Source organism: Chaetura pelagica, unplaced genomic scaffold, assembly GCF_000747805.2.
Source record: "Chaetura pelagica isolate M959 unplaced genomic scaffold, ChaPel_1.0 scaffold24, whole genome shotgun sequence".
Lineage (NCBI taxonomy): Eukaryota > Metazoa > Chordata > Aves > Apodiformes > Apodidae > Chaetura > Chaetura pelagica.
The window spans coordinates 4,220,964-4,236,168 of NW_009953077.1; the positions used below are offsets into that span (position 1 = coordinate 4,220,964).

General features: G+C 58.7%; 1 protein-coding gene across 1 annotated transcript in view; it reads left to right on the forward strand.

Annotated features, from left to right (window-relative positions):
* Positions 1-2,540: 2,540 nt before the first annotated feature.
* LOC104388140 (semaphorin-3D-like) overlaps positions 2,541-15,205 on the forward strand; it is a 12,864-nt gene continuing 199 nt past the window's right edge. Inside the window, exons 1-18 of the mRNA XM_009996963.1 lie at positions 2,541-2,570; positions 5,444-5,573; positions 9,056-9,216; positions 9,942-10,004; positions 10,259-10,378; positions 10,698-10,800; positions 11,142-11,270; positions 11,608-11,753; positions 11,998-12,112; positions 12,264-12,333; positions 12,701-12,845; positions 12,928-13,150; positions 13,271-13,359; positions 13,740-13,781; positions 14,002-14,159; positions 14,439-14,503; positions 14,746-14,876; positions 14,961-15,200. Coding sequence (XP_009995265.1) covers positions 2,541-2,570; positions 5,444-5,573; positions 9,056-9,216; positions 9,942-10,004; positions 10,259-10,378; positions 10,698-10,800; positions 11,142-11,270; positions 11,608-11,753; positions 11,998-12,112; positions 12,264-12,333; positions 12,701-12,845; positions 12,928-13,150; positions 13,271-13,359; positions 13,740-13,781; positions 14,002-14,159; positions 14,439-14,503; positions 14,746-14,876; positions 14,961-15,200 — 2,160 coding nt within the window. The remainder of the gene's footprint in view (positions 2,571-5,443; positions 5,574-9,055; positions 9,217-9,941; positions 10,005-10,258; positions 10,379-10,697; positions 10,801-11,141; positions 11,271-11,607; positions 11,754-11,997; positions 12,113-12,263; positions 12,334-12,700; positions 12,846-12,927; positions 13,151-13,270; positions 13,360-13,739; positions 13,782-14,001; positions 14,160-14,438; positions 14,504-14,745; positions 14,877-14,960; positions 15,201-15,205) is intronic.

The window sequence follows — 15,205 nt, forward strand, 5'->3', positions numbered from 1 at the left end:
ACAGGGCGGTCCGTGGAGCCGCTGCCGGAGCGTGGTGCCCCGCAGGGGTCCGAGGCGAGCAATCCAGAGAGCTTTCCTGGCAGTCCTGACAGTGATTAGCCAGGAGCCCAGCCAAGAAGCTCTGAGAAGAAGCAGATAGCAGGGCAGCCACCCTCCGGCATCATTAAAATACTTTCTCCAGCAACACCCCCCACTCCTGCCCAGCCTGTTCCAATTAACTCCGGGATCCCGGGATGGAAGGAAAACACTGCGGAGCTTTCAAGTGCCGGGGGAGGTGGGTGGCCCGGCTGGGACAGTGACACAGAGAACCTGGCAGGGTGAGCAGCAGCCGTGTCGCTGGCTGGGGGTGGTGAATGGGATGAGCCAGGTCACTGAGCAGCAGAGCAGGTGCTTCACAGCCTGTTCCCACCTGGAATGGGTCAGGATCGTGGCTGGGGAAACGTGGCGAAGCCAGCAGGTCTGTGAGAGGGGCTGAGAAAACCTGCCTGATGTCTCCAACCAGGAGAAAGGATCCTGTTGTGAATGAAGGAAATGGGTGTTAGAAATGGTGTGGGTTTGTTGCAAGATGCCTTGGCAGCTGAAGGTGGCAACAGGCTCTGGGTGAGGGTGCTGGAAAAGGCTCTGTACCAGGGATGCAGGCATGAAGGCCTTGAAGAGAGGGAAGTGTGGCAAGGAGAGAGCAGGAGGGTGCTCAGCATCCCAAGAAGTCCCTGTCTGCCTAGGTTTTTCCCAAGGTATATTTACTGAGTCCAGTGGCACTGGAAATGTACTTGGGCAGCATTTTAGATAAGGGGAGACTTGCAAGGTGCTGTTGCTCTGCTTCTCCATTCAGCTCTCTCTGAACATTGGATATGCTACCTCCCAAAGATGCCCTTGGGGTGAACCAGAGGCAGGAATGGTGGAGGTTACTCAACTGGCACTGTCTGGCTCAAGTAGGATGTTCAGGGACACCAAAAAGCCCTGTGGGACCTGCTGCCTGAAAGCATGGGCCAATCCAGCCCATCACCATGCCCCTTACTGTGCCCAGCACCCTGCCAGTCACTGTCTCATCATGCAGTGGGACAAGCCCAACTGCTGGGCCACCTTCCCAGCCCAAGGCCCAGAGCCAAGCCAGAGCAGGCTTCACCTCTCTCTCAGTAGCAAGGGAGAGGTAGGGGCTGAGCCAACAATCTCCCGAGGAAGGGATTAGCAAGATGTTAAATGAAGCCAGCTCCTTATCCCTTCATAAACAGTTTTTAAATATCCTGGCCAGCCTTGAGCTTGGCAATTCCCCATTTGCTTTCAAAGGATGTGGTCTCAACTGGAGTGTGCCTTAAGACACTGAAACTTCAAGGAGACAAACACCATTAGAGGAGGTGCTGTATTTGCCCTTCCAAAGATAAAGGTTTACCCCCCAAGAAAGTTAAGGAGCCTGCCTAGGCCCCAAGCAGAGAGAAAACTGTCTGCAGAGGGGCAGAGGCAGCTGGGCTCTGCTGGGGCAGCACAGCCAGGCAGATCACAGCCTGGGATGGAGATGGATTTTTCTGTACAGCAGGGGAGGAGGAAAGTCAGCTGCAGAGGCTCAGGTCTGTTTGTGCAGCAGTGCAGCTGGAGTGTGCCTAATGTGACACCAGGTCTCAGGGACCAGGAGTGTTTGCACATCAGCATGTGTGAAAAAGGGAACAAAGCTGTCACTCTGAGTGTCACCACAGGTGATGAAGTCCCCCTAATCCAGCCATCTCTATCCCTGTCCCACCAGCAGCTCAGCACCACAGGCTTTTCCTGGTGTTGTGCCTGCCCCAGCTCTGGGGGAAGGCAGGGAGGGAGCAGAGACCCCACCCGGTGGCTTTGTCCCCCTGGTTGGAGAAGGATGACAGCTGCCTCTCCCTGCAGCTGCTGGGGCATCCATCATCCTGCAGGGCTGGAGGGGAGCAGCCAAAGCCCCAGTCTGGGCAGGGAGAGTGTCTGTGCCTGCCTGAGCACAGGAGGGGGGGCAGGCAGGGCTCTAGGAAAAGGAAAAGCCATGGGCAGAGGCTTGTGCCAAGGCCCACGACCTACAGCTCCAGGTGTTCACACCATGTGCAGACACCCAACGTACAGATGTGCATGCAGATGGGCTGTGGAAGGCATGGAATGGGAGAAGACTCCCTGATGTCAGGGCATGGGTGTCCTGCCTGCCTGAAGCCCTTGCTGGCTGCCTGCCTTTGCCTCTCAGGTTTTGGTTTTTTTTGCTTTGGAGACTCATTTCTTGCAGCTCCCAAAGGTGGCAGAGAGGAGATCACCCACACCCAGGGCTTCTGTTGGGAAAGAACAGTGTCAAGAGTGTGAGGCTCAGGTCTGGGAGCCAGAATTTGGCTTATTTGGAGACACGGGCAGTGCCAGTCCATGAACAAAGGAATGACACAGGGTGAAGCTTCTCTCCTCCCCCCCTATTGATCCCTTGAAGTGCCCCAGCTGTTAGGAGTCAGCTTTTCACCCCTTGCCCATGGCCCAGCCAGCCCTGCCTGTAATTGAAGAAGGCACTAGGCTGCAAATAGCCTGGGGGGATTAGCTGGGACACAATGGGGGCTGTGGAAGTGGTGGAGCACATGGTGAGCTGCCGAGGGGTGCTGGTAGCTGCAGGATGGCTGAGGAGCTGGAGTTCAGCATACTCTTCCCTCTCGGGAGATAATGCATAGCTTGAGAAATCCACTGCCAGGGCCCTTCCCCCTCTGAAATTCGGGCTGTTTTACACTATTTGCTGCATCACAGCAACCAGGCATTATCGGGAGGAAATTGGTGTTTTCATGGATAAAGCAATTTCCTCCCCTACCCACATGTCTCAAACAGGAGGGATTTGGCTCTTCCCTGGGCTGCTCAGACTCTAGCAAGACCTTCCAGGGGACTTTGTTTCTGAAGGAAAAATTCTGTGCCGTGCCACGGAATGGTGAATCTAGATGACAAGCCAGTATCTTAAGCCTTGTTGGACTTTTGCAGGGCACTGGTGGAAGAGGAGAGAAGGGAGGGCACAGGATAACCACTGGGACCAGGGCATCTGCTGGGCAGCTGGCACAAAGTCAGCACAGTGCTGGAGGTGGCTGTCACCACCTGTGCCACCCACACCAAGGCACTCCTGGTGACTGCCAGCCTCCCAAAACAGGTTTGCAATCACCCATGGTCCCCCCCCCAGACCCCATGGTGCCCAGAGCATGAAATCTTAACCCCCCAGATATCCCCTCACCCAGCAGCCTGCCTTCATCAGCACTTCCCTCTCCAAACTGAGATAGAAATACTTGCAGCTCCGGACAGTTGATTATTTAAAGCTGTCGGGAGTGTTTAATTTAACCCTGGATTCATCATCTGCAGCTTGTTTCCATCCAGGAGACACCCGTGCTCCCCCTCCGAGTGTAAACTCAGCCTCTCCTGAGCTCTTCACCTCCAGGCAGATTCAGGCAGAGGTTTACAGGCAGGGGACGTGACCCCACCACATGTTTTTCCCCCACTGTCCCTGCTCAGACTGGCACAGACTGGGATGCTCCTGTGCCAGGGGCTGCAGGCACAGCCCAGGTGGGAGCTGCTGCTGGGATTTCAGCTGGGATGGACATGCCAAGTCCCTCACCACTGCCTGGGCACCACTGTGGGGAGCCCTGGAGGCTTGGTGGAAGCATCTATAGGGGAAGCCTTACTAGAAATTTTCCTCAGAGTTTTTTTCTTTGCTTAGCCACTTTTAGCCCATCCAGCAAGATCCTAATTTTTTTCTGACCCTGCCACCAGGTCTGCCAGGGCTCTGGGTTGCTGTGGCTGGTGCTCCCGCCACCATCCAACCTGGCCTTGGCAGCCCCAGGGTGAGGACTTGAGGTGTGGGTACAACTGAGCTGTCGGTGGGAGCATGCACAGCTCCCCCATTGCCTTGGCCCCTCCTGCTGGCATGCAAAGCATCCCAAAGCTGGCCCCGTGGCCAAGAAGGAGCATGTCCCACAGGCAGGAGCAGTGCCCTGCCTGCCATCTGCAGAATCCTGACCCACCCTGGCATCCCCTGGAGCACCAGGTCATGAAAGGTTCCTCCCAGAGCCAGCTTAGTCCAAACCTAAGCCTAGCACAGGCCCTGCTCCATTTATAGAAAGCTGCAATTAAAGGCCAGCATTTTCCCAAGTCTTCTGGCAACTGAATGCGTATTGGCAAAAAAACCCTCAACAATATTCTGTGTCAAATCCCAGGCACGTCCTTGTGGTGACCCCCCAGGACAGCAGTGCTCGCTCTGGGCATGGTCACAGGCAGCAGGATGGGTCTGGGAGACCTGTCTGCAGACAGCTGAGCATGGAGACAAGCTAAAATTATTGCTGGAGCATCCCCAGCACAGGGAAGTTGCCTTGGAAGGTGTTTGTGAGGGAAGGGAGCACTGCCTGTTAGCAGGTCCCCAGGGTGGCTGGTGAACTTCCTACCTGGGAACCCACCCTCTCCATCAATCCAATCCAATCCAATTTGTCAAGCAACAAGCGATTTAAACCCAGATAAACCCATCAGTTTGTGGGGTGTTTTGGTTCGGTTTTGGTTTGTTTTTTTCCCCAGGCAGTGGTTGGCCTGTCAAAAAGTCTGCCCAGGAAAGGGGTAGATGGGTTCAGAGAGCAGTCCCAAGCCAAGGACAGACAGAAAACAGTACAGCCTCCACCCCGAGACCACATCCAGGCCCTAGGGTGGTGCCAAGTCTTCTGGGATGGAGGGATGCTCTGGAGCACTGCAGGTTGTGATGCGAGGGCAGGGAAGGGAAAGATGAGGAGAGGAGCTGCTCCCATTGCCTTGGCACCAGCTGCTGCTGGCTCCTGTCTGCTGGCAACCCCCAACTCCAGCAGCCCAAAATCTCCTTCCAAAGCAGAGCCAAGTGCTCCTTCTTGTGGAAGGCAGAGACCAAGGCAGCTGGAAAGGCTTGGCTGCACCTTCCCTCCTACATGGGCTTCACCAGGATGGCAGAAATTCCCCACTCCTTGAGTCAAGAAGCTCTGGCCAGGAATGAGCCAAAAAGCTCATTTTAAATCTTTCAGCCATGGGACTGCAAGAACTTAAAACACAGCAAGAAGGGGAGTTAGACAAAGCTGGTCCCCCTGAACCTGCACTGCCCAGGCAGGGGTGGCCCCAGCCCTGGGCAGTGTGGGTGCTCTGCTCAGATAAAATCTGACCAGGCACTAGAGGCAGGGGCTGCAGGATCCCCAGCCGCTGCCTCGCTGGCCGTGGCTGTGCCCCCCCCCGCCCACGCAGGCTGCACAGCACCCACAGCTCCTTTTGCAGTGCAGTGGGTGTGTGAGGGGCTGGACACTTGCTCTTGGTGGCTCCTTTCCAGCAAGAGGTTGGCTTTAGGTCTTCTGTTGACAAGCTGACCTGCTGAGACACCACTTGTCATCCCTGGTGCACCCTGCCCAGCCAGGGACCCGAGGGACAGGGGCTCTCGACCCACCCCCAAGCCCCCTGTGGTGCAGCCTCCCCTCTGCAGGTGCCCCCGGGCCGCGGGCTGCCCCTCGCCAGCCTCCTCCTCTGCCTCCTCCTCTGCCTCCTCCTGCAGCAGCCGCGCAGCAGCGCAGCTTGGAAGCAGCACGTCCCGCGCCTCCGCCTCCCGTACAAAGGTAAGGGGGCTGCCCTGGGGGCTGTGCCTTGCCTGGGAGGGCTGGGAGAGCGTCCCGCGGGCAGGAGGTCAGGGCACTGGGGAGGAAGGCAGCACAGCCCCGCCGTGGTGGCTGCAGCATCTTCACACCTTGGGCCCTGGGGATGTTTCGTGGCTGCAGCCCCTGGGTACGCACCGGGCTGAGCAGGGAACACCCTGCCCTGGGGCAGGGCAAGGCTGGGGCAGCAGGGATGCCTCCTTCTGCTCAGAGTCACTCTGGGCATCTCACAGTGTGTCCTGGGCTGGAGTTGACCTGAGCAACCTTCACGCTCACTGTGCGATGGGGACTGAGCTCCAGGCAGCGCTGCCAGCTCCTTCACCTGCCTCCCACCAGCACAGTCCAGCCCCAGATCAGCCCTCCAGCCCTCACCCCTCCTTGCCTGCCGAGGAGAGGCTGATTCCTTATACAGATCATTTTCCTGCTGTGTTTTACCCTTGCCCTGCACCTCTCTCTTCTGTTTAGATTATGAGTTCCCCAGGGCAGGCACAGTTTGCTCTTCTCAAGCCTAATGCAAAGGCCAGAGCTTCTTCTCAGCCATCTAAGGATGCAACAGGAGCAGACTGACAGGTAGCACAGTGTGTGTCCCAGCAGGGAAGTACAAAAAGGGAATCTTCAGGGAAAGGGTCTCTTCAGAGTAGTGACCTGAACAGTCAGAGTAGAGCCCAGCAGAGCAGCTGGTCATCCTGCCATGGACCTGCAGCATGGACTTTTAGCAAATTTACCTGCTTGCAGCTTCTCCTATGTGCAAGAGAGCAAGTGGCTTTGAAGGACAGAGACCTCAGCACATTCCTGGTGCTGCCCTGAACATGGCAGTTGGCAGAGTTCAACCTCCACATCTCTGAGGTGGCAGAGTAGCATTCCCATGGGCATTGTGCTCAGAGCTCTGGGGCCATCCTCCTGCTCTGCTCCATCACCCTGGGAAGCTGCTCCCCGAGCAGTGGAAAAATGCCCTCAGCTTGTGGTTGGAGAGGGCTGGACCTCCCAGGAGATGCAGGATATCCCTGCAGGGAGATGGTCCCTGCTGATAGCCCAACTCGGAAACACAGGGCTGGGTCTGCCTTTCCTTGGAGCTGGAGGAGGCAGAGCAGGGTTACTGGGACAGACAGGGTGCAGAGGGGCTGCTGACTTCAAAGCCCCTCTGTGTGCTGAGGCCAGACATGCCAAAAGCCCTCAAGTCTTGGGCAGAGGCAGGAGAGGAAGCTCCCAGCCTCAGGAGGGCTCAAGGACGATGTGAACAATGGCAGGGGATGTGACTCATGGACAGCTCTGGGCAGGTTCAAGGACACAATGCCTTGAGAAGTTTAGGTTTAAAAACCCTTAGAAAAAATAAATAATAAAAGGAGGCCTTTGAGCATCTGCCTGTGGGCTCAGCCTTGCCTTCAGATCCCAGCATGGGGGAGGCAGGCAGGGCCCTGGGGGCAGGGGAGGAGACGAAAGCAGCCCTTGAGAAGGAAGTGACTGCACCAAAGGCTGGGAGAGCAAAGGAAGGATGGGGCAGGGGGCACAGGGCCAGGAACAGCAGCAGCAGCTCCCATCTTTCTGAGAAGGTGAGGAGATTTATAACAGGACACTCATAGCCTGCAGGAGAGCTGGGTCAGGCTGAGTCAGCCCTGCACTGCCCTGAGCTGAGCCTCTGTGTCGTCAGGCCAGGCAGCAGTGCAGCTCTGCAGTGAACCACAATGCACCTTCCACCTCCTCTCAAGCCATAACTCTGGGCAGGCATAGCCAGGAGGTGGCAAATGGGTCTTCTTCCAGCCTATCACCCGTGGCCAGCCCAGCCAGGCAGGACCCAGCAGCCATCACCATGCAGCAAGTTCTCAGGTGTGTGGGAGGCTGGTGGGTCTCTGGTTATCGGCAAAAAAAGCTGCCCTGGCACGTGTCCTGTCAGCCAGTGGTCAGTGAGGGGCTGGGGCCCAATTTAGCACCAAACTTCCCCTGAGCTTCAGGGATCTCCTGTATGGCCTGCTCTGTCTGAAGGCTGGGGGAAGGGGAGAGGGCAGCCCCCCAGCACAGCCGGGCTGTGACCCCAGGAAGCCCAGGGTCACCCAGCACTGAGGATGCAGTGGCTTAGGGGCATGCGGAGATGATGGATGGGATGAGACAGCTACAGCAGTCCCAACAGTAAAGAAAAACACCGTGACCTTGGGAGATAATGAAGACAAAGGAGGGGAAGCTGTGTAGCCACCCCTCAGCTGCTGCTGGATCAAATGCCTGGCAGGTTCTGGGAGCACTGGCAGGTACAGGAAGGTGGGCAATGAATAGCACCCAGTGGTGGCAATGGCCCGCAGGTAGGGACAGGAATGCAGCTGCTAATCCCATTTAGTTGGTGGGAAAAGGCTTGGAAATCTGCCCCATATACATGGCACCCCTTGGGAATAATAGGGAGTGAAGCGGGGCTGTGCACAATTTTTGTGGGAGTGCCAGGAATTCCCCAACACATCTGGGAGAGTCTCCTGGCAGAGCAGGATCTTCATCTCACAGTAAGCGGAGCTCTGACCCCGCCGGAAGGGGAGAAGGAAGTGCTGGCGGGGAGCGAGCCCGGCTGCGTCAGCGCGGATCCGGGCAGGGACCCTGCCTGCTGCCTGCAGCCCAGCAGCTCCTTCCCCCTGGGGATGAGCAGACGTCAGTGGCATTTCCAGCTTCCAGGCACTGGCCCCACTTCCCCTCTGCCCTGGAAACCGGGGGGAAGGAAGAGAGACGCGACCTGCCAGGTCAGCCGGGCCCCTTTGAGCAGAGTCCTGCCCGTGCCCACGTACACCCCACCTGCGCCTGGGGCTGCATGTCCACCTGTGATCCCATCCACACCAGCCAGCACCGGCTCCCCTTGACAGCTTCCCTCCTCCTGTTCCTGGCACACTGCATCAATCCAAGTGATTTTCACAGAATCACAGGATCACAGACTGGTTTGTGTTGGGACCTTATAGATCATCTAGTTCCAAACCCCCTGCCATGGGCGGGGACACCTTTCCCTAGACCAGGCTGCCCCAAGCCCCATCCAACCTAACCTGGTTCTGAACACTTCCAGGGATGGGGCAGACTCCTGTGTTCTCAGCCTTCTCCCTGTGGTTTCAGGGTGCAGAGGCTCTGGGCCTTGAAGAGCTCCTCTGACAGGCAGGTGGAAGCTGAGCAGCCCAGGCTTCTAGGGCTGGACCTCTCTTCTGCCCCATGCCCTGCAAACCAGCCCAGGGCAAGGCCAAGGTAGTTCTTGTCTTTGTAGAGTGATTCAGTTTCCTCCAGCATGGTTCGTGGGAGGAGGCTTCATTATGAGCTTTGGGGCACTGAGGGTGGTGTTTTTCTGCTGAGGCAGGGGCAGGAGAGTTTCATTCCTTTGGGGCAGGGGTGGGGAGGCAGAGCTGTCCTGGTGAGGGGGAGCACAGGGCCCCTGCCTGCTCGCTGAGTCACTCATGGATTGGTTTCTCTTTCTCTGACTTTGTGCTCCTCAGATCTGCTGAAATCCAACAGCTCTCGCCTGTTGCTGGCCTCTGGGGATGGGCTGGATTTCCAAGCCCTCTTGGTGGATGAAGACAGAGCCTGGCTGATGGTGGGAGCAAAAAACCACATCTTCCTGCTCCACCTGGACCATCCCAGCAGAGAGCCTGAGAAGGTCAGTGTGCTGGGAGGAGGGTGTGAGTGTGACCCCGGCCAGGCTGTTCTTTTCCTCCCTGGGAGCTGCTCCTCCTTCCAGTGCTGGGGTGTGGAGGTGGATGTGCTCTGAGCTGGGCTGTTCTAGTGTCACCAGGGACACATTTACACCAGGATGTCCCAATCAGTGGGGTCAACCCATCCCTGGCGGTGTTGAGCCCCATGGGGATGGGCAGACACCAGGGAGGGACAGGGCAGCTTTGCCAGGAGAAGAGACCTGGGTGGACCCTGGGCAAGGTGGAAGGGCAGTGCCCGTAGCCCTGCTGTCACACTGAGTCCCTGCTGCTGCTGTAAGAACTTGAACAACTCCAGCCCAGTAATGTCATCCCAAGACATCCTGCTGGCAAGGTGCTTGGCCCAGGCCCAACAAAAGAACAGCCCGTCCAGGCGCCGCAGCCTGGTGTTCCCATGGGCTGGGGTCCAGGGAGCCTGCCCATCTCCCGGGCGTGCCGTGGCCCACCCAGGCTCTGTCCCCACACCAGAACTGATCTGACCCTATTGGGCAGGTTGCCCAGTGAGCTGGGTGGGCCATGGGGACCCAAGGGTGTGTCAGACTAGTTGCAGAACAGCCCTGTGTGCTCCTGAGCCTGGCAGTGCCTTTTGGCCAAGCCCATTCTTACCAGTGCTGCCCCAAGGGGTGAAGGACAGCAGGGGTGGCATTGGTGGGGTCTCTACTCTGTGTTGCAGATTTTCTGGCCAGCCTCCAGGGAGCAGGTGGAGCACTGCCAGCTAGCAGGGAAGAACGCGGAGGTAAGCAGGGCTGGCAGCCCCTGGCTCGTGGCTTTTTGCAGCTTACTCTAAATATTAAACACCCACATCCTCCCAAAAAGGGGGCTTTGGAAGCTGACTAAGGCTGTTGAGCCAGCCAGGGCTAAGCTCAGTTTGCCACTTGGCCAGGGCAGAATCTGGCCAGGCTCCTGCATCCCTGGCAGACATGCCGTGGGGCTGGGCACAAGTGGCCAGACCTGAGCTCAGCCCACTCACAACCATCTCCCCCTGAGCAGACAGAGTGTGCCAACTTCATCCGCCTCCTCCAGCCCTTCAACAGGACCCACGTGTTCGCCTGTGGGACCGGCTCCTACCAGCCTGTCTGTGCCTTCATCCAGCTGGGAGCCAGGGGGAAGGTGAGGGGCACCACTGCAGAAGGTGGCAAGAGGCTTCCCCAGAGGGTGGAGGGCAGAGGGAGCTCCAGAGCCTGGGGAGTGGGGCCAGCCAGGCCAGTGCAGTCCCTGACACTTCCACGGCCTTGCTGTGTGACAAGAACCATCCCTGGCTTGGCAGTGCCAGAGTGACCCATGGGGATGGGACAGGGTCCTGGCAGACCCCCTAGGGGACTCTCTGGTTGCAGAGCTAAGCTCACCAGCCTCCTTTCCAGCCTATTCCACATGGCCAGCTTGTTTCCAGCCTCCCCCTGTGCTGACATCTCCTTTCTGGCTCTCTCAGGGTCCTGGGGCTCCACCCATGCGGTTGGTGACGCACTCCTTGGAATCAGGGCGAGGACGGTGCCCCTACAGCCCCCATGAACCCTTCACAGGACTTCTTGTTGGTAAGAGGCTCTTTGAAAAGATATGTAGATGTGGTGCTGAGGGACATGGTTTAGCACTGGAGTCAGCAGAGTTAGGTTAATGGTTGGACTCCATGATTTCAAAGGTCTTTTCCAACCAGAAAAACTGATTCTCTGAAGGCACACGGGGGTGTGTGGTGCCACCAGCCTACCCACCCGCTCCCACCACTGTGGACTGGCCAGGCAGAATGGTGGCTAGAAGCTGTGCCAACCAGGGTGTGCCACCTCCACCCTCCCCAAGCCTTTGAGGACAGAGTGATGTCCTGCCAGGCTACTTCCAGCAGTGGTGCCAAACCCACCCACTCTCCCCTCTGACCACACAGATGGGGAGCTCTATTCAGGCACCTCCAGTGACTTCATGGGCAGCAGTGCTGCCTTCTTCCGGACTTGGGTCCACGGCGCCGAGCAGAGCTACATCCGGACAGAGCAGAACCAGGACCACTGGCTACATGGTATGAGCACAGGCAGGACCCATGGGATGCAGAGGCTCTCTTGCCTGCTGGTGAGAGCCTGAGGCTAGTACTGAAGCCAGAGCTCAGAGCAGAGCTCTCAGGCCTTCTCCCCTATGAGGAGAAGCTCACATGAAGCCTTTGGTGGGACCCACACTCCAGCACACTCTCTTGGTGCCTGAGCACTAGAATGTGGGCTCTACCTTCTGGGTAGTGGGGTCTCCATGGGGCACCCTCTGTACCCTCAGCATCTCATGCTGCTCCCAAGGGCTTCCAAGAGCAGTGCAACACAGTTGGAAGAGGGCCCATGGCCATGTTGTGCTTCTCCTTCCACCCACAGAGCCCGCGTTTGTTGGCGCCTATGCCATCCCTGATACCTACAACCCCCACGATGACAAGGTCTACATCTTCTTCCGTGAGACAGCCATGGAAGCTGGGCAGTGGGAGCGGCGGCACATCCACGCCAGGGTGGCCCGGGTCTGCAAGGTCAGTCACCAAAGGCCAGCATGCCATGGCTGGATGTCCCACCAGGTGGGCTTTTACCTCTTCTGGCCCACAGGGGCAATAAAAGGCATAAGGTTGTCACCACCCCCACCACAGAGCAGAGGGCTCAGGTCTAGGGATATCTCACTGTGGGGATGGAGTAGGATATGGTTGTGGGGCACCCACAAAGCTTTGGTGGGGGAGGCTTGGAGATGCTGGGCTGAGCCCAGGTCTTGGTGTGTGGCAGAACGACGTAGGAGGGAAGCGCAGCCTCATCAACCGCTGGAGCACATTCCTCAAGGCCCGTCTGGTGTGCTCCATACCCGGGCCCCAGGGCACCGAGACCCACTTTGACCAGCTGGGTGAGTACACAGCCAGCTCAGCAGCAACACTACTCTGCCATGGCTGCTCCTTCCCCTTCACCCCAGATGACCAGTCAAGGACATCCACCCGCATCCCTGTGACCAGTGCTCCAAATCCTGGGGGTCTCACCCTCCACCTGTCTCTTTGCAGAGGATGTTTTCCTCCTGCGCACCCGGGACCCCCAGAACCCCCTCATCTTTGGCCTCTTCACTGTCTCCAGGTGAGCAAAGCTCTGGCTAGCACCTGTGTTGTGGGTCAGTGCAGCCCCCAGCTCCTCACCAGTGCTCCCCATGGGAAGCCCTGGGCAGGTAGAAGAGCAGGATGAGCACCCAACTGGGAGAAGAAAGGCCACCAGCCATTTCACTGCTCTCCCTGCTGCTGGTTCACCAGCTCATCTGCCAAACCACCAGCTTTGGCATCCGCACAGCCAGCTGCCCTGAGGTTGGCCTGGCTGTGCCAAGGGGATCCCTGTCACCCCTGGGTGCTGTGCAAAACCTGGGGGCTGGCAGGGGACAGTGTCATGGGTGTGCATGTGCCTGTCCCCCATGGAGCAGCAGGAACACTGACAGCCCCACGTTCCCCCACAGTGGTGTCTTCAGTGGCTCTGCTGTCTGTATCTACTCCATGGCTGCTGTGAGAGCTGCCTTCAGTGGCCCCTTTGCTCACAAGGAGGGATTTGACTACCGCTGGGTAGAATACAAGGGCCGTGTCCCCTATCCTCGTCCTGGCACGGTAAGGAGCTGGTGGGCAGGGTGGGGTGGAAGGAGGACAGGCTGGCCTGGCCCTGACGTGGTCCCCCTGCATTGCCAAGCAGTGCCCCAGCGAGACGTATGACCCCCTGCTGAGGTCCACCAAGGACTTCCCCGACGAGGTGATCAGCTTCATGCGCAGCCACCAGCTGATGTGGGAGCCCGTGTACCCACAGGGCCACCAGCCCATCCTGGTGAGGGTCAATGTCCCCTACCGGCTGCAGCGGCTGCTGGTGCACAGGCTGGAGACAGAGAGCAGGCACTACGACGTGCTCTTCCTCGGCACAGGTGGGAAATCGATCTGGCTCTGAGGGTGCTGTCACCACCGGGCAGCTCATCAAGGACACCAGTCCTGCTGGCTTTGGTGGCTCCCAGCCCTGACAGCTCCTTCTACCTCTGCCTTTACAGATGATGGTAAAATCCTGAAGGTGGGGCTGGCTGGTGGGGAGAGCCGTGGCACCGAGGTGATCAGCCTGGAGGAGATCGGCGTCACCAAGGTATGGGAGGCCATGGCTGGGCTGGGCCATGCAGCCTCCTCTCTCCCAGTGGCATCCCCCACGCAGGATTGTGCAGCAAGTCACTGTCCTGTATCGGGGTGGTCCCTCATCTCACGGCTGGGGGCCCCCACCTGCCCTGACCAGCAGGAGATGCCATTAGCACAGAGGGGAGCCAAGAGGGTGGCAGCCAAGTCATCTGCCCATCCAGTCCCTGGGGGTGATGGGGTAGGCTGCCCAGGCTGCTGCCATGAGGACAAGCTGGGACCAGGGAGCTGAGCCAGGCCCTGGCACCCTGCCACTCCAGGAGCCCAGGTTCACTGGCAGGCTGAGGCATCCAGAAGGGGCTGATGCAGCTGCAGTGCCCTCTCCTTCCCCCCCAGGTACCTTCTCCCATCCTGGACATGAAGTTATCACCGAAGAGGGTGAGTCCTCCTCCCTGCTTCTTTCTAAAGCAGTCGAGGGACAAGGCACAGAGGGCACTTGGCCCCAGCCCCTGTGCCTGTGTCCCTTGGCCTCAGAACTTGCACATTTAGGGAATGGGCTCCAGCCAGGGCAGCCTGGGGGGTGGCAGGCTCTGCCCCCCACTCCCTGTGTTTCCCAACTTGGGGGTGCTGACTGATGCTGTTCTGCTTGCCTGAGCAGCAGGAGCTGTTTGTGAGCAGCACCCACGGGCTGCTCCAGCTCTCCCTGTACCGCTGCGAGCTCTACGGCAAAACCTGCATGGACTGCTGCCTGGCCAGGGACCCTTACTGCACCTGGGACAGCAAGACCTGTGCCCCTCACCTGCTCACTGAGAAGAGGTGAGCATCTGCCCAGGCCGGTCCTGTTGTCCCTATACAAAGAGATGGCATTTGGAGCAGGGAAATGCCATCCCTGGAGCTTTATCCATCAGTCCAGACCCCTACAGCTACCCTGCCTGTCTCCAGCCCTCCCTTGTCCCACCAGCCCTACCCTTCTCCCTGGGTGCTCTACCACAGTGGGGTTCCATAGCCCAGCGTGGTGCCATCCCACAGCCCAGTCAGGTACTACCCCAAAGCCTACGTGGGTGCCATCCTACAGCCCTGTTTGCTCTCACACAGACGTGCCCGCTGCCAGGACGTGCTGAAGTCTGACCCTCTCAGCCAGTGCCAGGACACCTCAGAGGGTGAGAACCATCCCCAACCCCTCCAGTAGCCCCAGGGCAGGCAGCCAGCTCTGCTCCGGGTCAGCAATGACCAGGATGGTGGACACCACGGTGCTGGGAAACCAGTGCCCACCAGCACCATCCATTGCAGACCCCATGCCACCCGCCACGTGCCGAATGCTCCACGCTGCCCTCCCTCCCTGTCTGTCACACAGCTCCTGTGCAAAGTACTCACCCCTTCCTCTGTCCTGTCCCCCATGCAGGGACCACTGCTGTGGAGAAGCTCATTTTTGGGGTGGAGAAGAACTCAACCTTCCTCGAGTGCCTGGCGCGCTCCCCACAGACGACCATCCGGTGGGTGGTGCAGCGCGGTGAGGAGACGGGCCTGAGTGAGGTAAGGGGACAGGGCAGTGGGGATGAGGAGCCAGGCTGCTCCCGTCCCCAAGGACTGACCCATGGTGCTCTGCCTTTGCCCCAGGTCAGGAACAACGGGCACTTCTTGGTGCTGGAGCAGGGGCTGCTGATCCGCCAGCTGGCAAGGGAGGACGTGGGCACTTACGAGTGCCAGGCCCTGGAACGCTCCTTCTCCCGGCCCCTCACCCGATACAGCCTCAGAGTCATCAGACACGAAGCCATGGAGGTGCCACCTTACAAACGGAGCAAAGGGGCCGAGCTGGGAGGGACCCACCAGAGCCCCCGACCCCGCATTGACCTGTACCCGGG